Source organism: Aedes albopictus, chromosome 1 (genome assembly GCF_035046485.1).
Source record: "Aedes albopictus strain Foshan chromosome 1, AalbF5, whole genome shotgun sequence".
In the NCBI taxonomy this organism is placed as follows: domain Eukaryota; kingdom Metazoa; phylum Arthropoda; class Insecta; order Diptera; family Culicidae; genus Aedes; species Aedes albopictus.
In genome coordinates, this window is record NC_085136.1 from 110,113,959 (window position 1) to 110,140,411 (window position 26,453).

At 45.7% G+C, this 26,453-nt stretch overlaps 1 protein-coding gene across 1 annotated transcript; it reads right to left on the reverse strand.

Annotated features, from left to right (window-relative positions):
• Positions 1-60: 60 nt before the first annotated feature.
• On the reverse strand, positions 61-22,895 carry LOC109397722 (uncharacterized). Its single transcript, XM_029858461.2, has 3 exons — positions 22,668-22,895; positions 21,648-22,599; positions 61-818 (listed from the first exon to the last, which is right to left on the reverse strand). Exons 2-3 carry the CDS (start codon positions 22,578-22,580, stop codon positions 174-176), a joined length of 1,578 nt encoding a protein of 525 aa, XP_029714321.1. The 5' UTR covers positions 22,581-22,599; positions 22,668-22,895; the 3' UTR covers positions 61-173.
• Positions 22,896-26,453: the final 3,558 nt, after the last annotated feature.

Here is a 26,453-nt window from a genome sequence, read left to right on the forward strand (position 1 = left end):
CTATTTCCTTATTTTTTTTGGATGAGAAATTATGTTTTACCTGTACTGAAATTTCCGTGTTCCATTAAAATATTCTAATTTACAATAATTCTTTAAAGTTGAGTCAGTATGTAAAATTTTGTTTTTATTTTATCCTATTTTTATCAGTCTTATACCAAGCCGTGGAGCCTCTCTCATCGGACATAGTAAACAATACATTTAGGCAATACAGTGCGGAACTCATCTATATCTTCCGGCGTGATCATGCGACATTTGCTCACTTCCAGATATTGTATCGAAGTAAACACTGTCAATACATATTTGAGAGTGTTCCCCGTCACCCAGTGGCAGTTTTTGAGCTTGAGACGCCTCAAATTCTCCCGCGGCTGTTCATTCCAGTCTCCGTTGCACATCTTCTGGAAGTTGACAAACAGGCAGTTGTCTTTCGATGGCGGACAGTATCTGGCAACGAAGCGCACACAGCTGAGGGTAAGTTCTTGCAAGTTGGTCAGCCTCCTCAGATGGCTGAAGATGAGTGGCTCGACGAAATGAGTCATCGTCGATGTCGTCAGGTCGTTGCAGCTTACCTCGGATTCGATGAACAAGCATGTGATCTGGCTGAAGTGCTGGCCGATACCACTGATGAATTGGTTGCTCATTTCCAGTTCCTGGGTGAGGTCAACTTTTAGAATGCGCAGTCTTGGGAACAGGCGGGTCAGCTGCCCCATCGTAGCTCCAAAACTTAGGGGATTCTTTGTGAGGCTGAGGAACTTGACGCCGTTTAGAGGAGGGCAGGCCTCGATCATGTCATGCCTTATTTCGCCATCGATGATCAAATCCTAAAAACATAGACTGTTTATTTCACGTAAAGTAATTACCACTATTGACGCAGCCAGTTTTTTTTTCTGTAGAAGACCATCTATAAATGACGAAGTATTTTGAGGGAGAGGGGAGAGTCTCTGATGTTGAATCGTGTACTGATGGGCAAAGACATTTCGTCATCTTTCGTTGCCTCAGACGGGCTGAAGTAGGGCGACGCTCTTTCGAACTTATCAGAAGGCCGGTTCCAGAGGCACGTTATCCTCTTTTTGGGACATTTGTGCCATCGCCACATATTTAAGCCTATTTCATCATCTACTTGAGGATGAATAGGACAAGGGAATGGAATTAGGAATGGGAAAGGTGATGAAATAGGAAAAAGTGCCCTAGAAGCGGAAATGAACGCATAAGCGCAACGAGAGCTCATAGCCCATACCACAACGGGTTTAATCAGTGCCCTGAAAAGGACACTGTTAAACGCATAAGCGTAAAGAGAGCCTATAGCTCATTGTGACGTCATGCGACTTTCAATATGACATTGAAAGGCACGTCATCGAAAGCATCCTCAATATTCAGTAAATCACCCAAGCAAAAAGTACGTTTGAACGAGTGCTTTCTTGACAACGTGTTAAACTTTGTGTTAAAAAGTCACTGTGGACATCTCAAATTGGGAGGCATGTGAGTTCACTTGAATATGCATGTTAGCCATACGAACATCACAAATGTGATAATCGACAATGCGTTACAAGCATTTAAAAAAAAACGAGGTAACCTGATGAATCTGGAACCAGAGAAGAGAAGGTCATCTCCCATGACAGAAATTGATAAATATTTCATGCTGTGGGTCGCTACACCTAGCGGTTGACATCACACTTTTTACACGGGAAATTTCAACCGTGTTGACACGAAAGAGCAACGTATTTCTGAGGCAGGTACGCCAACTCAAAAACTGATTCGCAACAAGATGTCCCCCTGGAGTTCGCGGGAATTCATCCAGAAGTTATCCTCCAGTTCTTCATTCAGGAGATTATCAGGAATTCTTCCGGAGTTTCCCGGAAATTCCCGTGGGTGTTCCCCGGGAATTCCTCCAGGAGTTCTCCGGGAATTCCTCCAGGAGTTTACCGGAAATTCCTTCAGGCATTTCCCAGAAAATCATCCAGAAATTCTCAGGTGATTCCTCCAGGAAATCTCCTATAAAACTTCCGGGAGTTCGCTGGGAATGCCTCCATAAGTTCTCCGTTAATTCCTCCAGAAGTTCGCCGGGAGTATTTTCAGAAGTTCCCTGGAAATTTTTCCAGGAGTTCATCGGGAATTCGTCAAGAGGATTTTCGAGAATTTCTTCGGGAGTTCCCCATGAATTCTTGTAGGAGTTCCCCGGGAATTCCTGCAGAAATTTCCCTTTAATTCCACAATGAGTTTCCAGGAAATTCCTCCAGAAGTTTCCCAGGAACTCATTTAAAATAACCTCGGGAATTCCTTCAGAAGTTCACCAATAATTCCACCAGGAATTCTCCGGGAAGTTTCCCAGGTGTTCCTCTGAAATTCTCGTGCAATTCTTCCAGAAATTCATCGGGAATTCCTTCGAAGGAATTTCTGGAAGAATTCCTGAAGGAATCTTCGGAGAAATTCCTGGAGGAATCTCCGGAGGAATTCCTGGAGGAGTCTCCGGAGGAATTCCAGGAGGAGTCTCCGGAGAAATTCCTGGAGAAATCCCCGGAGGAATTCCTGGAGAAATCCCCGGAGGAATTGCTGGAGAAATCCCCGGATGAATTTCCGGAGGAATCTCCGGAGGTATTCCCGGAGGAATCTCCGGAGGAATTCCTGAAGGAATCTCCGGAGGAATTCCTGGAGGAATCTCCGGAGGAATTCCTGGAGGAATCTCCGGAGGAATTCCTGGAGGAATCTCCGGAGCAATTCCTGGAGGAATCTCCGGAGGAATTCCTGGAGGAATGTCCAGAGGAATTCCTGGAGGAATCTCCAGAGGAATTCCTGGAGGAATCTCCGGAGGAATTCCTGGAGGAATCTCCGGAGGAATTCCTGGAGGAATCTCCGGAGGAATTCCTGGAGGAATCTCCGGAGGAATTCCTGGAGGAATCTCCGGAGGAATTCCTGGAGGAATCTCCGGAGGAATTCCTGGAGGAATCTCCGGAGGAATTCCTGGAGGAATCTCCGGAGGAATTCCTGGAGGAATCTCCGGAGGAATTCCTGGAGGAATCTCCGGAGGAATTCCTGGAGGAATCTCCGGAGGAATTCCTGGAGGAATCTCCGGAGGAATTCCTGGAGGAATCTCCGGAGGAATTCCTGGAGGAATCTCCGGAGGAATTCCTGGAGGAATCTCCGGAGGAATTCCTGGAGGAATCTCCGGAGGAATTCCTGGAGGAATCTCCGGAGGAATTCCTGGAGAAATCTCCGGAGGAATTCCTGGAGGAATCTCCGGAGGAATTCCTGGAGGAATCTCTGGAGGAATTCCTGGAGGAATCTCCGGAGGAATTCCTGGAGGAATCTCCGGAGGAATTCCTGGAGGAATCTCCGGAGGAATTCCTGGAGGAATCTCCGGAGGAATTCCTGGAGGAATCTCCGGAGGAATTCCTGGAGGAATCTCCGGAGGAATTCCTGGAGGAATCTCCGGAGGAATTCCTGGAGGAATCTCCGGAGGAATTCCTGGAGGAATCTCCGGAGGAATTCCTGGAGGAATCTCCGGAGGAATTCCTGGAGGAATCTCCGGAGGAATTCCTGGAGGAATCTCCGGAGGAATTCCTGGAGGAATCTCCGGAGGAATTCCTGGAGGAATCTCCGGAGGAATTCCTGGAGGAATCTCCGGAGGAATTCCTGGAGGAATCTCCGGAGGAATTCCTGGAGGAATCTCCGGAGGAATTTCTAGAGGAATCTCCGGAGGAATTCCTGGAGGAATCTCCGGAGGAATTCCTGGAGGAATCTCCGGAGGAATTCCTGGAGGAATCTCCGGAGGAATTCCTGGAGGAATCTCCGGAGGAATTCCTGGAGGAATCTCCGGAGGAATTCCTGGAGGAATCTCCGGAGGAATTCCTGGAGGAATCTCCGAAGGAATTACTGGAGGAATCTCCGAAGGAATTCCTGGAGGAATCTCCGAAGGAATTCCTGGAGGAATCTCCGAAGGAATTCCTGGAGGAATCTCCGGAGGAATTCCTGGAGTAATCTTCGGAGGAATTCCTGGAGGAATCTCCGGAGGAATTCCTGGAGGAATCTCCGGAGGAATTCCTGGAGGAATCTCCGGAGGAATTCCTGGAGGAATCTCCGGAGGAATTCCTGGAGGAATCTCCGGAGGAATTCCTGGAGGAATCTCCGGAGGAATTCCTGGAGGAATCTCCGGAGGAATTCCTGGAGGAATCTCCGGAGGAATTCCTGGAGGAATCTCCGGAGGAATTCCTGGAGGAATTCCTGGAGGAATCTCCGGAGGAATTCCTGGAGGAATCTCCGGAGGAATTCCTGGAGGAATCTCCGGAGGAATTCCTGGAGGAATCTCCGGAGGAATTCCTGGAGGAATCTCCGGAGGAATTCCTGGAGGAATCTCCGGAGGAATTCCTGGAGGAATCTCCGGAGGAATTCCTGGAGGAATCTCCGGAGGAATTCCTGGAGGAATATCCGGAGGAATTCCTGGAGGAATATCCGGAGGAATTCCTGGAGGAATCTCCGGAGGAATTCCTGGAGGAATCTCCGGAGGAATTCCTCAAGGAATCTCCGGAGGAATTCCTGGAGGAATCTCCGGAGGAATTCCTGGAGGAATCTCCGGAGGAATTCCTGGAGGAATCTCCGGAGGAATTCCTGGAGGAATCTCCGGAGGAATTCCTGGAGGAATCTCCGGAGGAATTCCTGGAGGAATCTCCGGAGGAATTCCTGGAGGAATCTCCGGAGGAATCCCTGAAGGAATCTCCGGAGGAATCCCTGGAGGAATCTCCGGAGGAATCCCTGAAGGAATCTCCGGAGGAATTCCTGGAGGAATCTCCGGAGGAATTCCTGGAGGAATCTCCGGAGGAATTCCTGGAGGAATCTCCGGAGGAATTCCTGGAGGAATCTCCGGAGGAATTCCTGGAGGAATCTCCGGAGGAATTCCTGGAGGAATCTCCGGAGGAATTCCTGGAGGAATCTCCGGAGGAATTCCTGGAGGAATCTCCGGAGGAATTCCTGGAGGAATCTCCGGAGGAATTCCTGGAGGAATCTCCGGAGGAATTCCTGGAGGAATCTCCGGAGGAATTCCTGGAGGAATCTCCGGAGGAATTCCTGGAGGAATCTCCGGAGGAATTCCTGGAGGAATCTCCGGAGGAATTCCTGGAGGAATCTCCGGAGGAATTCCTGGAGGAATCTCCGGAGGAATTCCTGGAGGAATCTCCGGAGGAATTCCTGGAGGAATCTCCGGAGGAATTCCTGGAGGAATCTCCGGAGGAATTCCTGGAGGAATCTCCGGAGGAATTCCTGGAGGAATCTCCGGAGGAATTCCTGGAGGAATCTCCGGAGGAATTCCTGGAGGAATCTCCGGAGGAATTCCTGGAGGAATCTCCGGAGGAATTCCTGGAGGAATCTCCGGAGGAATTCCTGGAGGAATCTCCGGAGGAATTCCTGGAGGAATCTCCGGAGGAATTCCTGGAGGAATCTCCGGAGGAATTCCTGGAGGAATCTCCGGAGGAATTCCTGGAGGAATCTCCGGAGGAATTCCTGGAGGAATCTCCGGAGGAATTCCTGGAGGAATCTCCGGAGGAATTCCTGGAGGAATCTCCGGAGGAATTCCTGGAGGAATCTCCGGAGGAATTCCTGGAGGAATCTCCGGAGAAATTTCTGGAGGAATCTCCGGAGGAATTCCTGTAAGAATTCCTAGAGGAAACTCCGGAGGAATTCCTGGAGGAATCTTCGGAGGAATTCCTGGAGGAATGTTCAGAGGAATTCCTGGAGGAATCTCCTGAGGAATTCCTGAAGGAATCTCCAGAGGAATTCCTGTAGGAATTCCTGGAGGAATCTCCGGAGGAATTCCTGGAGAAATCTCCGGAGGAATTCCTGGAGGAATCTCCGGAGTAATTCCTGGAGGAATCTCCGGAGGAATTCCTGGAGGAATGTCCAGAGGAATTCCTGGAGGAATGTCCAGAGGAATTCCTGGAGGAATGTCCAGAGGAATTCCTGGAGGAATGTCCAGAGGAATTCCTGGAGGAATGTCCAGAGGAATTCCTGGAGGAATGTCCAGAGGAATTCCTGGAGGAATGTCCAGAGGAATTCCTGGAGTAATGTCCAGAGGAATTCCTGGAGGAATCTCCAGAGGAATTCCTGGGGGAATGTCCAGAGGAATTCCTGGAGGAATGTCCAGAGGAATTCCTGAAGGAATCTCCAGAGGAATTCCTGAAGGAATCTCCAGAGGAATTCCTGGAGAAATCTCCGGAGGAATTCCTGGAGGAATCTCCGGTGGTATCCCTGAAGGAATCTCCGGAGGAATCCCTGAAGGAATTTCCGGAGGAATTCCTGGAGGAATTTCCGGAGGAATTCCTGGAGGAATTTCCGGAGGAATTCCTGGAGGAATTTCCGGAGGAATTCCTGGAGGAATTTCCGGAGGAATTCCTGGAGGAATTTCCGGAGGAATTCCTGGAGGAATTTCCGGAGGAATTCCTGGAGGAATTTCCGGAGGAATTCCTGGAGGAATTTCCGGAGGAATTCCTGGAGGAATCTCCGGAGGAATTCCTGGAGGAATCTCCGGAGGAATTCCTGGAGGAATCTCCGGAGGAATTCCTGGAGGAATCTCCGGAGGAATTCCTGGAGGAATCTCCGGAGGAATTCCTGGAGGAATCTCCGGAGGAATTCCTGGAGGAATCTCCGGAGGAATTCCTGGAGGAATCTCCGGAGGAATTCCTGGAGGAATCTCCGGAGGAATTCCTGGAGGAATCTCCGGAGGAATTCCTGGAGGAATCTCCGGAGGAATTCCTGGAGGAATCTCCGGAGGAATTCCTGGAGGAATCTCCGGAGGAATTCCTGGAGGAATCTCCGGAGGAATTCCTGGAGGAATCTCCGGAGGAATTCCTGGAGGAATCTCCGGAGGAATCTCCAGAGGAATTCCTGGGGGAATCTCCGAAGGAATTCCTGGGGGAATCTCCGAAGAAATTACTGGAGGATATCCTGGAGGAATCTCCGGAGGAATTCCAGGAGGAATCTCCGGAGGAATTCCAGGAGGAAGCTCCGGAGGAATTCCAGGAGGAATCTCCGGAGGAATTCCAGGAGGAATCTCCGGAGGAATTCCAGGAGGAAGCTCCGGAGGAATTCAAGGAGGAATCGCCGGAGGAATTCCAGAAGGAATTTCCAGAGGAATTGCTGGAAGAATCTTCGGAGGAATTCCTGGAGAAATCCCCGGAGGAATTCCTGGAGAAATCCCCGGAGGAGTAAGAATGTCTGGAGGAATTCCTGGAGGAATTCCTGGAGGAATCCCCGGAGGAATTCCTGGAGGAATCCCCGGAGGAATTCCTGGAGGAATCTCCGGAGGAATTCCTGGAGGAATCTCCGGAGGAATTTCTGGAGGAATCTCCGGAGGAATTCCAGGAGGAAGCTCCGGAGGAATTCCAGGAGGAAGCTCCGGAGGAATTCCAGGAGGAATCTCCGGAGGAATTCCAGGAGGAATTTCCAGAAGAATTGCTGGAGGAATCTTCGGAGAAATTCATGGAAAAATCCCCGGAGGAATTCCTGGGGAAATCCCCGGAGGAGTAGAAATGTCTGGAGGAATTCCTGGAGGAATCCCCGGAGGAATCTCCGGAGGAATTCCTGGAGGAATCTCCGGAGGAATTCCTGGAGGAATCTCCGGAGGAATTCCTGAAGGAATCTCCGGAGGAATTCCTGGAGGAATCTCCGGAGGAATTCCTGGAGGAATCTCCGGAGGAATTCCTGGAGGAATCTCCGGAGGAATTCCTGGAGGAATCTCCGGAGGAATTCCTGGAGGAATCTCCGGAGGAATTCCTGGAGGAATCTCCGGAGGAATTCCTGGAGGAATCTCCGGAGGAATTCCTGGAGGAATCTCCGGAGGAATTCCTGGAGGAATCTCCGGAGGAATTCCTGGAGGAATCTCCGGAGGAATTCCTGGAGGAATCTCCGGAGGAATTCCTGGAGGAATCTCCGGAGGAATTCCTGGAGGAATCTCCGGAGGAATTCCTGGAGGAATCTCCGGAGGAATTCCTGGAGGAATCTCCGGAGGAATTCCTGGAGGATTCTCCGAAGGAAGTCCTGGGGGAATCTCCGAAGGAATTCCTGGAGCAATCTCCGGAGGAATCTCCAGAGGAATTCTTGGGGGAATCTCCGAAGGAATTCCTGGGGGAATCTCCGAAGGAATTCCTGGAGGAATTCCTGGAGGAATCTCCGGAGGAATTCCTGGAGGAATCTCCGGAGGAATTCCAGGAGGAAGCTCCGGAGGAATTCCAGGAGGAATCTCCGGAGGAATTTCCAGAGGAATTGCTGGAGGAATCTTCGGAGGAATTCCTGGAGAAATCCCCGGAGGAGTAGGAATGTCTGGAGGAATTCCTGGAGGAATCCCCGGAGGAATCTCCGAAGGAATTCCTGGAGGAATCTCCGGAGGAATTCCTGGATGAATCTCCGGAGGAATTCCTGGAGGAATCTCCGGATGAATTCCTGGAGGAATCTCTGGAGGAATTCCTGGAGGAATCTCTGGAGGAATTCCTGGAGGAATCTCCGGAGGAATTCCTGGATTATTCTCCGAAGGAAGTCCTGGGGGAATCTCCGAAGGAATTCCTGGAGCAATCTCCGGAGGAATTTCCAGAGGAATTCCTGGGGGAATCTCCGAAGGAATTCCTGGGGGAATCTCCGAATGAATTACTGGAGGAATTCCTGGAGGAATCTCCGGAGGAATTCCTGGAGGAATCTCCGGAGGAATTCCTGGAGGAATCTCCGGAGGAATTCCTGGAGGAATCTCCGGAGGAATTCCTGGAGGAATCTCCGGAGGAATTCCTGGAGGAATCTCCGGAGGAATTCCTGGAGGAATCTCCGGAGGAATTCCTGGAGGAATCTCCGGAGGAATTCCTGGAGGAATCTCCGGAGGAATTCCTGGAGGAATCTCCGGAGGAATTCCTGGAGGAATCTCCGGAGGAATCCCTGGAGGAATCTCCGGAGGAATTTCTGGAGGAATCTCCGGAGGAATTTCTGGAGGAATCTCCGGAGGAATTCCTGTAGGAATTCCTAGAGGAATCTCCGGAGGAATTCCTGGAGGAATCTTCGGAGGAATTCCTGGAGGAATGTTCAGAGGAATTCCTGGAGGAATCTCCTGAGGAATTCCTGAAGGAATCTCCAGAGGAATTCCTGTAGGAATTCCTGGAGGAATCTCCGGAGGAATTCCTGGAGGAATCTCCGGAGGAATTCCTGGAGGAATCTCCGGAGTAATTCCTGGAGGAATCTCCGGAGGAATTCCTGGAGGAATGTCCAGAGGAATTCCTGGAGGAATGTCCAGAGGAATTCCTGGAGGAATGTCCAGAGGAATTCCTGGAGGAATGTCCAGAGGAATTCCTGGAGGAATGTCCAGAGGAATTCCTGGAGGAATGTCCAGAGGAATTCCTGGAGGAATGTCCAGAGGAATTCCTGGAGGAATGTCCAGAGGAATTCCTGGAGGAATGTCCAGAGGAATTCCTGGAGGAATGTCCAGAGGAATTCCTGGAGGAATGTCCAGAGGAATTCCTGGAGTAATGTCCAGAGGAATTCCTGGAGGAATCTCCAGAGGAATTCCTGGGGGAATGTCCAGAGGAATTCCTGGAGGAATGTCCAGAGGAATTCCTGAAGGAATCTCCAGAGGAATTCCTGAAGGAATCTCCAGAGGAATTCCTGGAGAAATCTCCGGAGGAATTCCTGGAGGAATCTCCGGTGGTATCCCTGAAGGAATCTCCGGAGGAATCCCTGAAGGAATTTCCGGAGGAATTCCTGGAGGAATTTCCGGAGGAATTCCTGGAGGAATTTCCGGAGGAATTCCTGGAGGAATTTCCGGAGGAATTCCTGGAGGAATTTCCGGAGGAATTCCTGGAGGAATTTCCGGAGGAATTCCTGGAGGAATTTCCGGAGGAATTCCTGGAGGAATCTCCGGAGGAATTCCTGCAGGAATCTCCGGAGGAATTCCTGCAGGAATCTCCGGAGGAATTCCTGGAGGAATCTCCGGAGGAATTCCTGGAGGAATCTCCGGAGGAATTCCTGGAGGAATCTCCGGAGGAATTCCTGGAGGAATCTCCGGAGGAATTCCTGGAGGAATCTCCGGAGGAATTCCTGGAGGAATCTCCGGAGGAATTCCTGGAGGAATCTCCGGAGGAATTCCTGGAGGAATCTCCGGAGGAATTCCTGGAGGAATCTCCGGAGGAATTCCTGGAGGAATCTCCGGAGGAATTCCTGGAGGAATCTCCGGAGGAATTCCTGGAGGAATCTCCGGAGGAATTCCTGGAGGAATCTCCGGAGGAATTCCTGGAGGAATCTCCGGAGGAATTCCTGGAGGAATCTCCGGAGGAATTCCTGGAGGAATCTCCGGAGGAATTCCTGGAGGAATCTCCGGAGGAATCTCCAGAGGAATTCCTGGGGGAATCTCCGAAGGAATTCCTGGGGGAATCTCCGAAGAAATTACTGGAGGATATCCTGGAGGAATCTCCGGAGGAATTCCAGGAGGAATCTCCGGAGGAATTCCAGGAGGAAGCTCCGGAGGAATTCCAGGAGGAATCTCCGGAGGAATTCCAGGAGGAATCTCCGGAGGAATTCCAGGAGGAAGCTCCGGAGGAATTCAAGGAGGAATCGCCGGAGGAATTCCAGGAGGAATTTCCAGAGGAATTGCTGGAAGAATCTTCGGAGGAATTCCTGGAGAAATCCCCGGAGGAATTCCTGGAGAAATCCCCGGAGGAGTAAGAATGTCTGGAGGAATTCCTGGAGGAATTCCTGGAGGAATCCCCGGAGGAATTCCTGGAGGAATCCCCGGAGGAATTCCTGGAGGAATCTCCGGAGGAATTCCTGGAGGAATCTCCGGAGGAATTTCTGGAGGAATCTCCGGAGGAATTCCAGGAGGAAGCTCCGGAGGAATTCCAGGAGGAAGCTCCGGAGGAATTCCAGGAGGAATCTCCGGAGGAATTCCAGGAGGAATTTCCAGAGGAATTGCTGGAGGAATCTTCGGAGAAATTCATGGAAAAATCCCCGGAGGAATTCCTGGGGAAATCCCCGGAGGAGTAGGAATGTCTGGAGGAATTCCTGGAGGAATCCCCGGAGGAATCTCCGGAGGAATTCCTGGAGGAATCTCCGGAGGAATTCCTGGAGGAATCTCCGGAGGAATTCCTGAAGGAATCTCCGGAGGAATTCCTGGAGGAATCTCCGGAGGAATTCCTGGAGGAATCTCCGGAGGAATTCCTGGAGGAATCTCCGGAGGAATTCCTGGAGGAATCTCCGGAGGAATTCCTGGAGGAATCTCCGGAGGAATTCCTGGAGGAATCTCCGGAGGAATTCCTGGAGGAATCTCCGGAGGAATTCCTGGAGGAATCTCCGGAGGAATTCCTGGAGGAATCTCCGGAGGAATTCCTGGAGGAATCTCCGGAGGAATTCCTGGAGGAATCTCCGGAGGAATTCCTGGAGGAATCTCCGGAGGAATTCCTGGAGGAATCTCCGGAGGAATTCCTGGAGGAATCTCCGGAGGAATTCCTGGAGGAATCTCCGGAGGAATTCCTGGAGGAATCTCCGGAGGAATTCCTGGAGGAATCTCCGGAGGAATTCCTGGAGGATTCTCCGAAGGAAGTCCTGGGGGAATCTCCGAAGGAATTCCTGGAGCAATCTCCGGAGGAATCTCCAGAGGAATTCTTGGGGGAATCTCCGAAGGAATTCCTGGGGGAATCTCCGAAGGAATTCCTGGAGGAATTCCTGGAGGAATCTCCGGAGGAATTCCTGGAGGAATCTCCGGAGGAATTCCAGGAGGAAGCTCCGGAGGAATTCCAGGAGGAATCTCCGGAGGAATTTCCAGAGGAATTGCTGGAGGAATCTTCGGAGGAATTCCTGGAGAAATCCCCGGAGGAGTAGGAATGTCTGGAGGAATTCCTGGAGGAATCCCCGGAGGAATCTCCGAAGGAATTCCTGGAGGAATCTCCGGAGGAATTCCTGGATGAATCTCCGGAGGAATTCCTGGAGGAATCTCTGGATGAATTCCTGGAGGAATCTCTGGAGGAATTCCTGGAGGAATCTCTGGAGGAATTCCTGGAGGAATCTCCGGAGGAATTCCTGGATTATTCTCCGAAGGAAGTCCTGGGGGAATCTCCGAAGGAATTCCTGGAGCAATCTCCGGAGGAATTTCCAGAGGAATTCCTGGGGGAATCTCCGAAGGAATTCCTGGGGGAATCTCCGAATGAATTACTGGAGGAATTCCTGGAGGAATCTCCGGAGGAATTCCAGGAGGAATCTCCGGAGGAATTCCAGGAGGAAGCTCCGGAGGAATTCCTGGAGGAATCTCCGGAGGAATTCCAGGAGGAATTTCCAGAGGAATTGCTGGAGGAATCTTCGGAGGAATTCCTGGAGAAATCCCCGGAGGAATTCCTGGAGAAATCCCCGGAGGAATTTCTGGAGAAATCCCCGGAGGAGTAGGAATGTCTGGAGGAATTCCTGGAGAAATACCTGGACGAACTCCTGGAGGAATCTTGTTACTCGCAAGGTGAGAAGACAGATTGCGGCTGCGAATCGAGTCTAACTCGGTCTGCGAAACCATCTGAAGTCACTACGCTGCGGTGAACGAAGACAAAACTCACGTTTTGTAAGACTTTGATTCTTCTGGGAATAGAGATGAAACAGCCCAAGGCTGAAAGTCTTCAAAATAAAGTTAATGGAATTGAATTCTTCTGGTAATTTAATACGGACATGAATCGTGAACGTCGAGAAAAGTTGATCAGAATGCCCAGGAGTTTTCGAACGTAAAATGTTGCGAACAATATTCGGCAGTGAATTGGAGGGTGGGATTGTAACATAAGGCTGAATTTCAAAAAGCTGAATGCACAAAAGGCTCAATACGAAAGGCTGAAATCAAGAAAGTGTAACATAAGGCTGAAATTACAAAAGGCTAAAAATGAGAAAATTCATATATAAGTTATAGCACGTCTTCCTTTTCTTGGAGTAACGCCCGAACTGAGATCGAGTCTGCTTCTCAGCTTTGGCATATCGTGTAATATGCACGAGGATACTAAATGCCAAAGGGAGTCAAGAAAATTTTCATAATGAAAAGTTCTTGGTCCGAACGCGAATCGTATGCGTAGCCCTAAGCATGGGCCCTTGTTTAGAAACTAAGCTTATAGTGAAAAGGCTAATGGTGCATACCAACGAACACAAAAAGGAACTGATAATATTCATATCGTTAATTTATCCTTCTATAAATATAAGCCATTCTTTTGAGTCATGTTGTTTTGGAGATGGTTGTCATTACGGCTGCTAAAACAATATCATCAAAGATTTTCCCTTCTTTGCTATTCTTTTGAAAAACACTGTCTTAGTAATAATTGTAAAACTTTCCGATTCAGATCATAGTAACCGAAGCATGTTCCCACAAAATGGCTTAGTTTGGCCAACCATGAGCTAGGGACGGTAGGACGGTCAATCGTCGAGCTCAAGCAAAACCAACACGTGTGCCACGGCTGGGTAATCGACCAACAAGCAAATTTTCAAATAGATGGTAAAATCAATGAATGTATGTAATTATTCCCGACTGGCGTGATCTGTTTGTCTGAGTTGTTAGTGTTGAGGTTAGCCTTTAGGCTGGTGGTTTAGTCGAATCACTGTTTTAGCCTTATGTTATTTCAGCCTTTTGATGCATTCAGCCTTCTGTAATTAAGCCTTTCGTAAATCAGCCTTTTGTACGTAACCCTGGAGGGCGGCATCTGGCGGCGTCGCATGGACTACGAGTGGCACTAAGTATATGAAGAGATGGCATCCCTTTCGGGACGGAGCGCAAAAAAAGTGAAATTTTCATACAATTGGTTCAACTTTGGCTTTCCAGAACTTTTAGATTTCGCAACAAAATAACAATTGTTGTTCCTCATTTGGAAGAACTAATCGCTAATAAAACACGGCAGGCTGCGATAGGCTGAGCAGTGAGCATCTTACACGTGCTCTTGAAGAATGACAAGCTAGAACCATATTCAGTAGAGTACCAAGCAAAGGCCAACGGCTTTTTGCAGTTCAAGAGAGCCTTAGGACTTTATTGGATACCTCAGGCTGGTATTCTTCTTACCCGCGAACTACAGTTTATTGCGGGTTCTTTCCTCGCGTTTTGGGCTGCAAAACGGTGAATCGATAAGGAGAGCGTCCTACATAGCACTGGTCTTCACAAGTTCCTACCTCATGCTTCCAGGGGTCAAGCGATGACAAAGAGTTGTGCGTTTAGCTGGTGGTGCAGCCTGGGCACTGTTGTCCTTCTGACTTCAGCTAGATTGAGGAGGTATGTACGTCACGAGCGTCTCACACTGGGGCAGGATTGAAAATACATGGAAAAAACCTCTAGCTCGTCGAGATGTCGAGATACTCATTTGATGTCTTCAGAGAAAATATTTCTATGGACATGGTCGATATTTTGAGTGGTAGTCAATTTTTCTTACGTTATTCGCATAAAAGTCCTATAAGACCGATTTATAAAATACCTACCTAAAATCGATTTTTTTCATTAAAATACGTTTTTAAACAAATTTAATGTCCGTTTTCGAGTTATAATAATGAAAAATACTAAAATAAAACATATATTGAGGAAATTAGTTGGAAAAAATAAAATATGCATTGATTTTATATAGAAAGTTCCCGAAAATCACGCAAAATGTATATAGGACGTTCTTGCAGTCGGGCAAGTTTTTTCATCGGCAATCACCTAAAAAATACATTAGCTTTCATGTAAAAAATTTTCACAGACATGATATTTAATGATTTTTTCTAAATTGAGTTCAAAATTTACTGTTTTGGGTAAATTAGTACAAAATTTTTGTTCATAAAATACTACGTTTTAAGGTGCCAAGTGAACCATGAAAAGTATAGATACAATCTACACATAGATTTAGTTGTTTCTAATCTCCAAACAAATTGTAAAACACAAAAATGTCCCAAACGCCAATGAAAGTATGCTTTGGTTTTATAATTCGCCAATGCGTTATACAGTCACACATCATGAATATTTTTTGATTGTATGATTATTATCTTATTTAATACAGATATTCAAAAAAATGTAGGGAGTTATAAGCATAAATAAATGTATTCAATGATCTAAAAACTCAAAAGCATGTGAGTAAAAAAATGTTGAAAAGCTTTTCAATTATTTTAACCTAGTCGTACGTACTAAATATTTAAATATTTTGCGTACTAAGCAAAATAATAACAATTCATCAGAAATATACCAGTAAATAACTATTCTTTGATATTTGATTCCTCTATTATTTAGCTGTCTTTTAAATTAGTGGCCATCACAGGAAGCAAACATATGTCTTGATCTCTAAAAAACCTGGATATGTTGTAAAACAGTCACTGAATCATCACGCAAATACATTACGTGTGAATAAATCATAAACGAATGATTAAAACAAGGCATGCTTTTATTGGCGGCAGTTGGGACATTTTTGTGTTTTACAATTTGTTTGGAGATTTGAAACAACTAAACCTATGACTAAATTGTATCTATACTTTTCATGGTTCACTTGGCACCTTAAAACGTAGTATTTTATGAACAAAAATTTTGAACTAATTTACCCAAAACAGTAAACTTTGAACTCAATTTAAAAAAAAATCATTAAATATCATGTCTGTGAAAATTTTTTACAAGAAAGCTAATGTATTTTTTAGGTGATTGCCGATGAAAAAACTTGCCCGACTGCAAGAACGTCCTATATACATTTCGCGTGATTTTCGGGAACTTTCTATATAAAATCAATGCATATTTTATTTTTTCCAACTAATTTCCTCGATATATGTTTTATTTTAGTATTTTTCATTATTATAACTCGAAAACGGACATTAAATTTGTTTGAAAACGTATTTTAATGAAAAAAATCGATTTTAGGTAGGTATTTTATAAATCGGTCAATATCTCAAGTATAGTAGGCTTTGGAAATTTGACGTCTTCAGCAAACTTTTTCAGCATAAATAGCCGAACAACTTTGCCGAAGAAACCTAATCGCTAAAATGCAATTTGGCCAAAATGACTTATAGGACTTTTATGCGAATAACGTAAGAAAAATTTACTACCGCTCAAAATATCGACCATGTCCATAGAAATATTTTCTCTGAAGACACCAAATGAGTATCTCGACATCTCGACGAGCTAGAGGTTTTTTCCATGTATTTTCAGTTCTGCCCCAGTGTGCGTCTCTGTTCACCAAGGAAGTGCGGCTTAAACAGCGTCTGTTCTGGCATCCAGCGGCTGAGTATGAAATCCTCTTCCACATCGGAAGCTATACCTAAGGTAGCAGCCCTACCATGGTGGATAGGGGACCTTACGCCAACAACCTACTGATTCCAAAACCCAAAAACCGTTAGAGAAAACGAAAATGAAAGATTACGAACGATTAGTCAACGGCAACGACTTTTAGTGCGAAACAAAGGACAAGCAGGGTAAACTGACACAACTAGCCAATGAGGCTCGTATGAAGTATGAACCTTGAGATCCTAGGACTGAGCGAAGTCCGTTGGCCGAACTTTGGAGAACACAGATTGGCGACGGGTCAAATTCTGCTGTACTCTGAACGACGAGGTGAACATGCTCCTCGCCACTGTGGAGTTGGTTTCCTGCTCAGCGCTCACGCCCATGCTGCGCTCATGAAGTGGGAACCTTTTAATGAGTGGATAATTGTAGCCAGATTCAGAACACGGGTTCGAAACCTTGCCGTGACCAATGTTACGCGCCAACCGATGCTGCCGAATTACAAGACAAAGAGAACTTTCATAGTCAACTGAATACTGTCTTGGACAAGATTCCGAAAGGTGATATCAAGATCCTTATGGAAGACTTCAACGCGAAGGTTGGTTCCGACAACTCGGACTATGAGCACGTCATGGGACGCCATGGTCTCGGAGAAATGAGCGAAAGCGGAGAGCTGTTTGCAGAATTTTCTGGCAACAATGATATGGTGATTGGGGGATCACTCTTTCCTCATCAACCAGTTCACAAAGTGACTTGGGTTTCCCGTGATGGTGTCACGGAAAATCAAATCGACCGCATCGGCATCAGCTGAAAATGAAGACGGAGCCTTCTTGATGTGCGGAGCAATCGTAGCGCCGACATTGCGTCCGACCATCATCTTCTAATCGGCGAGATCCGACTGCGCATTGCTTGGATCCAGCGACAGGAGACACTGCATTGAAAAGGTCCTTCGTCGAGGAGCTAGATAACCGTGCTGCGAATATTCCATCAGGTGGAAGCATTGAAGATCAATGGAGCGCCAGCAGTGGACCACAGATGATACCTGGATGAAGATAGAGGAGCGAAGGAACACCAAAGCCGTGATAGAGCGAGCGAAAATACGAGGAGCTAAAGCCGTAGCCCGTCAGCGCTATTCGGCTCTCGAGAAGAAAGTGAAACGCTCATGTAGACGGGACAAAAGAGCGTGGGCGAACTCCCTAGCCGGCGAAGGCGAGAAAGCTGCAAACGCCGGTGACATTCGTCTCATCTACGATGTTTCACATCGCCTTAGTGGGACTAAGATAAATGCTACGATGCCCGTGAAAGTCACGCCTGGACAGTTACTAACCGACCCGGCTGACCAATTGAAACACTGGTTCGAGCACTTTGGAAACCTTTTTAAAGTGTCGGTAACGCCATCAACACCTCAGCATGATGCGCCAAGGGTTCGAAGCATTACCCGTGTCAACACCGAAGCTCCATCAGTGCAGGAGATAGAAACAGCCATCCGTAGCATGAAATCGAACAGGGTCCCAGGGGTCGATCGCATATCAGCTGAGATGCTCAAAGCTGACCCCGTAGTATCCGCACAACTACTTTTCAACAATTATTCTGCAGCATATGGGAAACCGCAACATTTCCGGCCGACTGGATGCAATGCGTCTTATTAACTGTACCCAAAAAGGGTGACCTGACTGTATGCGATAATTATTGGGGTATCATGTTGCTGTGCATCGTTCCCAAAGTGTTCTGCAAAGTGATCCTTAATCGGATACAAAAGAAGATTGACGCAACTCTCTGACAGCAGCAAGCAGGATTCCGTGCCTGACGATCATGTGTGGACCATATTGTCACGCTCCGTATCATTCTGGAGGAAATCAATGAATCACGAAAATGCTTTCGAATGTCTTAATCACGGAAATATGTGAGATGCCCTCAGGCGCAAGGGTCTCCCTCAGAAAATCGTCGGCCTCATTGAAGCACAGTACAGGGCATTTTCATGAAGAGTACTGCACAACGGTGTTTTACTCGATCCCATCCCATCCGGGTCGTTGCTGGAGTGAGGCAAGGATGTATCCTATCACCGCTACTGTTCCTCGTCGTAATGGACGAAATGAAAATTTCCATAAGGCCCAACTTATGAAACGGCCTTTAAATAATTCATAATGATTCGGATGAATGTCATTAGGTCACTCAATGAAGTAAAATCGTCTCGCAGCTTGACTTTTATTCATGTTTAGCAACATGATACTCTCAAGCGTCGGTAGCCGTGTGGATAAAACACGGGCTCGGTGATCCCGACGTTCATGGATCGAATCCAGTCTGCATCATTTTAAGATTTTTTTGTTCTTTTCATAAGTCTACCTTATGAGATTTGTCATAGCCAGCACGATCAATTTTCATAAGGTATTCTTATGGCATGCATAAGAATTAATTATAGCAAATTTTCATAAGGTGTTTCAATGAATTTCGCTAGTTTTTTTTCGCTGAGTGTATGGAAACACAACCAGATCAGTCGACGCACCAAAATCCGAATTTTCAACTCGATCGTGAAATCTGTGCTGATGTACGCCAATGAAACCTAGTGTGTATCAGTGGAGAACACTCAACGGTTGCAGGTCTTCATCAATAGATGCCTGCGGTGTATAGGGTAGCCAATATAATTTGGACCCCCATATATTTTGGACCCCCTGGGTCGCATTATCACAACTTACACAGGTTTAATGATAGGATGACGGAAATTTTTACAATCATTCGCTAAATAAGATTGCTCTGCACGGGCAGCAATCATTTCCTTACTAGAAATATTCTTATTTGCCTTGAAATTTTTTTTTGTCAATCTTGTCATCCGTGCGAGTGTCGTTCATGTTTACAAAAAGAGATTGCGGTGTTGAGGAAACTTGCAGATGTAAACAAAAATGTTTATCATTCTAGCGCATTAAATTCGCAATGTTCGTCTAATCAGCCTTTGTCAATCAAGTAATCAGGATGTGATCCAGCATATTCAAGCGGCAAAATGTTCCAAAATAGTTTCAAACGAGTTTAAACACCGGGTGTCCAAAATATATACTGAGGAGGGTCCAAAATATATTGGGGTGTCCAAAACAGTGAAAACTAATGCTTCAAAAATCAGTTATTTTCATCAAATTTTTAGCCAGAAATGACTTTGTGGGTATTTTTAACGGACAGTGGAGGCTTTTACGAATATACTAACATCATTATTATGTGTAAATACCCTCTGAATCTGTTTGATTTTGACTTAAATTCAAACTAATGTCCTCTGGGGGTCCAAAATTCAACCGTTACCCTAATTCGTGTATGATGGCCTCACAATTGGATCTACAACGTGGAGCGCCATCGTCGATGTCATCAAAAGCCGATAGCGAAAGAAATTCAGGGGCGAAAGTGAAGGTGGGTCGGCCACACTCTACGCAGGGGCGAAAACGAAGTCTGCAAGCAAGCGTTAGATTGGAACCCAGCAGGATATCGCAGCAGAGGCAGACCCAGAGGCTCATGGCTGCGCAGCCTCAATAACGAAAACGAGCAAGGCGATAGAAATTTGACCTGGCCACAGGTCAAGGCGATGGCTGGCAATCGCCCAGAATGGAAATCTTTCAATTCGGCCCTCTGCACCACCGTGGCTGTCCAGGACTGAAAGTAAATAAGTATTATAAGCTTGAAATTGCTAGTTGTGAAGAAGTCCAGGTAGAACGTTATTCCAACATAAAATAAGGGCATTCACAATGCAGAATTGAAATATGGGTTTTGTGTAGAAATTGTCCACTGGTGGAATTTCAGTTGTGGGACAGATATGTGTAGAAATTCCACAATTTTGACTTGATGATATCCTTTTCATGAGCTTTCGAGCAAAGTATGTTAATTTTCATGTTTGTTGAAAACATATGTCAGTTCTATCGCAGCTGTCGTCGGATACAGTCGCCAGCAAATGTGCTCTTTGCCGTTCGCTTTATCTTTGCCAACAGACTGTGTTGTATAGGCAAACGGTACCGTGCTTTGTACCCCGGTCATTCACCGTTGGTTCGTTTTGTGCTATCGAGATGTGCGAGATTATTAATACCGCACAATTTCGTTTCCCGCCGGGTAGCCCTCGGCCGTCATGGGCGGAGATAGCGATTTTTGTGAAATCGTTGGAGACGGATTTGCTGCTAATCGAGACAGCATACAAAACAGCGAAGGACCGTTCGCTGTTTTTAAAGTTTTCATCTATGGATGCTATGATGGAATGTCTGAGAAAAAACGCGGAACCTAGGAAGTTCGTTTATGCGAATGGGCTGCAAGTGGAAGTGCGTATGTGCATCGCTGGAGCAAACATGCAGTACGTCCGGGTTTTTGATTTGCCGCCGGAACTAAGCGATGAGTGTTTGTCGTCGGTACTACGAAAATACGGAAAAGTTGAGCAAGTGATCCACGAAAAGTTTCCCGCAGACTCGGGGCTTGGCCATGTTTTCAATGGCGTGCGTGGCGTATATATCGATGTGGAGTGCACCATACCACCAGAAATCGTAGTCGGAAACTGGAAGGCGCGTATTTTTTACGATGGTTTAAAAGACGTTTGCTTTTTGTGTCGCGCGGTAGGCCACCGCAGGAATTCTTGCCCTCAACGTGAGAATCGGAAACAGCCGGCGAAAAATCAAGAGAAGGAACAGGAACCCCATTCATATGCTGCTGTGGTTTCAGCGGACGACGCGGTTCCATCATCGATTGGGAAAACATCGGAAATAGAGATAATAGAAGTACTGGAAGACAACGATCAGCCATCGAATGAGCTAGGAGTGGAAGAATTAGTCGTTCGTGAAAGCGAAGCAGACTCGGAAGACGAATGGCGCCCGATGACACAGACGGAAAAGTTGGAGGAAGTCGCGAAGGCAATAAAGGAAGTGATGGGAAACCCGACTGCCGATCAACGCAGGGCTCAATTTGCCGCATCGGGTTCGAGCTCAGGTTCCGGACCGCGCGTTAAGAAGAAGTGCGCACGCAGAACTTTTTATTAGAATTTTCAATTGCTGTTAGAATAAGAAATTATTCATTAAGAATTTCGGCTCCGTAAAGTTTTTTATAAAACGAATGAGCCTTTAATAAACGATATAGAAAAAAAAAAAAACATATGTAAAAATAAAGCACTTGGCCTAAAAAAAAGTCTAATTCGTCTAAAAGTAACATGGGACATAAATGCCTAGAATGGCAGCAAGTTCTCAGCTTGAGGGTAGTTTGATCGACATGGCATATTCCAAAAGTATCTTGCAATAGCTTTTGAGATTCCAGAAGATTTGTAGATGCAGTGGTTGGATAATTGAACTATATAAAACGAGTACTCAAAAAGATGTTCAGCAATGTCGATGAAACACTTCTCCAGAAGTTTGGATGAAACCTCTTCGGGGTCGACGAATGACATCAGCATTAAAATAAATCCACCACCATCTCCCTTAGCCTAGCTGCGCCAAGGTTAAATTAAAAAACTTACCCTTAAGTGAATCAGACGCCTCAGAAACCGGAAACACTCGCTACCCAATGCATCGACCTTGAACCTGAGTTTGTACAAACAAGCACAATGGTTGCAAATAACTTTCAGCACAGCAGTCGTTACGTCAAAATGTAGCATTGCTACCTGCAATATAGGTAAATTCTTGAAAAATGTAATCAGCTCCTCTTCATCACGTTCACACTGAGCTTCGCTCAGATCCAGGGTGTGCAGCTGGCGTAGATTAAGTTTATTGTAGGATATCTTCAGGTGCTCTGGCGCCAACAGTCCGAACCATTCAAGTTGCTTTTGGTGTTGTGCGATGAAATTGAGAAACTGATCCTCTCCTTCTCTTCTGCCCGTCAAATTCACATACAACTTCCGAATATTTGAATTGGCTAAGGAACTGGTCAACCACGCCTCCAACAGCGTATTGTTGTTCATGCGAAGCTCTCTCAACTGCTGCATTGCTGGAAATTCGACCAAGCTATTCCCTACTGAAACCACATTTAAACTCAACATCTGCAAATTGGGTAAAAGGTCGACCAATTCTTTTAACTGCCCTAACGTGCACCTATTCAGCAGGACAAAACTCTGGATCTCCGATCCCAGCACCATGAGTGTGTACATTGTCATGTCAAAGTCGATTTCATTCAATGGATTTCTCGAGGAGTACACCAGATGACGATAGCGCCGTTCCGACCTGTACAGGCTTGGTCGATGCCGATGCTCATGCGCGGAACCCTTGATCCGCAGTCTGACGTAGTCCATATTTGCGTCGGAAAATGCATGTCCATTCCAAAGCGAAGAGACCATGGACAAGTTCTTGCGATCGCCTATCGGTAGATACTTCGTTATGGCTTGGATCATTTCATCTGGAAGGTCGTTGATGTGCAGACGTTGACCTTCCTGCCATGCTCGGACGTGGTCTGCCATTGTGGAGATTTAGTTTGGCCTAGAACAATAACAAGTTGTAATAGATTGTACATTCCACTAGTCCAGCTCTGCAGCGATTCATTTTACCTGGGCGGAGTTCCACCCACTGTCAATGAATGTTTTAATTTTTAGCGTGTGCTGTCAGCTATCCCCCCTTTTTGTCCAGAAAAATTTGATCACCGATATTCACTCCGTGCGTTCATGCAAAAACTCCATCTTTCGAATTATGGATTGTCTACGAAACCTGCATTGTTTACATATAGAAGATACTGTATTCTTGTCAGGTGTTAGCTATTAGTTTATTGTTCAACGGAAACAATGCCTGAAACAACTGTTATACATGGGTGCATTGTGCAGTAGAGGAACGTGGCATGAAATGAGTCAGCAAGGCGATACCGTTTTATGTAGCCTGCAGTGATTATCGTTTATTTTTAAACAGAAAGATGTTATATATAATTAGTTACATTCATGTAGGGATATAAACGTGAGGCTGCAAAACAACAGGTTTGTTGTGCTTGCATGCAGTATTTTTAGGAGTTGTATCATTGCACAGTGGTCCACGAACCAGATTTACGAGGAAAGATGCATTCAACGTCTTCAAATGAGTTTTTAGACGAATATGGTCTTCTATACAAAGTTGTCCCTAAAAATAAGGCCCTCTTTTCAATATACAAGAAAATTAGGGTGGTCCATATTTTCAAAGAAATTTGTAACCAAACTTTTTTATTTGCAAGAATAACTGTATACATTCTTCGGGAAAGTTGTAGATCTATCAATTTTGAACAAGTTTGCCGAGGACACTTTTTATGTAGCTTTTAAATTGACCGATCTAGAGGTATTTTTCTGAATAAGCTTAGGGTGGTTCAAGAAAAACCGGGTTTCTGGCGATAACTTTTTCAGTTACGATTTTTTCATCAAAGTTGCCGAAGAAACACTTGTAGAGCATTTGAAGACGCGTCGTTTCGTGCGCTGAGATGATCGTTATCTCTTTTGGTTCAAAAGAGGCATTTTTCTTAAAAAATCATAGTTTTTTAAAGATGTGTTTTGACGAGTTGGGGCAAACATAAAAAATATCTTTTGCCCGCATTTAAAAGAAGAAATGTTGTTATAAAACATACCAAAAAATTAGAGGGTGTTATTTTTGTAACTCAATTAAAAAATGTTTGAAAAGTGCCTATTTTTTTCTAGAAAATCATCAATATCTTTTGAACGGAATGACGAAGCAACTTTTTCAGCGCACGAAAATGTGCGTTTTTAGAAGCTCTAAAAGTGGTTCTCAGGCGACTTTGACGAGAAATTTGAAACAAAAAAGACATTTCTTCTTTTGAATGCGGGCAAAAGATATTTTTTATGTTTGCCCCAACCCATCAAAACACCTTTTTAAAAAACTACGTTTTTTTTAGAAAAATGCCTGTAACTTTTGAACCAAAAGAGATAACGATCATCTCAGCGCACGAAACGACGCGTCTTCAAATTCTCTACAAGTGTTTCTTGAGCGACTTTGATGAAAAATCGAAACTGAAAAAGTTAACGCCAGAAAACCGATTTTCTTGAACCACCCTAAGCTTATTCAGAAAAATACCTCTAGATCGGTCAATTTTAAAGCTACATAAAAAGTGTCTTCGGCAAACTTGTTCAAAATTGATAGATCTACAACTTTCCTGAAGAATGTATACAGTTATTCTTGCAAATAAAAAAGTTTGTTTACCAATTTCTTTGAAAATATGGACCACCCTAATTTTCATGTATATTAAAAAGAGGGCTTTATTTTTAGGGACAACTTTGTAGAAGACCATATTTGTCTAAAAAATCATTTGAAGGCGCTGCATGCATCTTTCCTCGTAAATCTGGTTCGTGGACCATTGTGCATTGCACCAAAGTGATTCTTGGCCTAACTCATCATTACGCTAAACGAGTTTGAAGTTTACAGTATGACCCATAAAAAACCAGATTGATCCACCTAGTGGTGATAGTGCCTTTCTCGTCGTATATGATCTTCTCGTTGACGTAAGCCGAAGTGTTTCTGAATCCTGAGAATTATTTTATTAAGAAAAGTAACCATTTTGAAGCCATCATCGAATTGGGAAACTTATTGACATATGTCGACGTTTTGTTCAACGACAAGACAGAGCTGCAAAGTAGGCCTCTCAGTTGACTGTTTGACCACATTCGCTATCACTAGAGGCCGATCAATATCAAGACGATAATTACATGCCGGGATAAACCTTTATATACAAACCCACATGGGCATAGCCAGAGGGGGGCAGAAGGGGCCGTGCCTCTAGAAACTTCTTCCGGGATTCCTCCTGGGGTTTCTTTAGAAACTCCTGCAGGGATTCTTTCAGGAACTGCTACATTACCCCCGTTCGCACAACAGTCCCATGTGAATAGGAAACCCAGCAAACATGGGACTGTTAGGCGAATAGGGGCAGTGCAGGGATGCCTCAAAGAGTTCCTCCACGAACTCTTCTTGGTATTCTCCAAGGATTCCATCTGCAATTTCTTCAGGAAATATTCCTAGGATTCCTTCAGGAATATCTCAAGAGATTCCTCCGCGAATTTCTTCAGAGATTGCTCCAGGAGTTATTCCAGGGATTCCTTCAGAAATGCCTCTAGAGAATCCTACATATATTCCGACAGGAGTTCTTCAAAGAGATTCCTCCGTTAATCACTTCAGGCATTTCTCTAAGATATCCTCCAGGGATTTCTCCATGGGTTCCTCCAAGAATTTCTGCAGGGCATTACTCGGGAATTTCTTCTGTGTTTCTTTCTGGGATTTTAAAAAATCCTCCAAAGAGCCTCCAGGAACTCTTCTTAGGATTCCTTCAGGAGTTTCTCCTTGTATTCTTTAAGGAACTCCTTCAGAACTTAACCCTTAACCGCCCGGGACGATTCTTTCTGACTTCAAATGGCTCGTTCTCCGAAACTAGGGCACCAAATTGCATTCGGTTTGAAGTATCATCGAGGGAAAGAGTGTAGCTTTACAATGGTTTGGCGGGGATCCCTCTATGACCCTCCCCCTTTTCTGCGGGACGGATCTAGGTGTGGCATGATCCGTAACATTACCATATGATCATAATTTCGACTGGAAAACAGCATGTTATTGTTGTTGTTAGTGTCAGATTATTCTAAACATGTAATTTCGGACCTGATTAGGTCAACCGGTCATCCGGTGACCTCGGAACAGGTTCTGGTGACCTTGGAATCTCCGGTATAAATGGCCATTTTTCGATCTAATAGAATCCCATCATGCGACACCTCAAGTTTCGCAGAATGCCGCGCGTAATCCAGTAAAACAAAGAAAAACTTTGTTGATCGATTCTGGTCACCCGCTGACCTCGGAACAGATTCTGGGGACCTTGGATCTCCGGTAGAAATTGCCATTTTTCTCGAGAAATTCCTCGAGAAATTCCTCTAGGCATTCCTCCAGGAATCCTCTAGCATTTATTTTTCAGGAGTTTCTTCAGGAATTCCTTCATGGATTCATCCATGAACATCTTCAGAAATTTCTCATCAATTCCTCCAGAAATTCATCCAGATGGGATTCTTTTAGACTCTGAAAATGGTCATTTCTGCCGGAGATTCCAAGGTCCCCAGGACCTGTTCCGAGGTCACCGGGTGACCAGAATCGATCAATAAAGTTTATCTTTGTTTTACTGGATTACGCGCGGCATTCTGCGAAATTTGAGGTGTCACATGATGGGAATCTATTAGAATCGAAAAATGGCAATTTCTACCGGAGATTCCAAGGTCTTTCTTCAGGTACTTCCGGTACTTCCTTCAGGGACTGTTTAGAGATTCCCTTAGGAATTCCTCTTGAAATTTCTTCCGTGTTTCTTCAGGAACTCTTCTAATCATTCCTCCAGAATTTCT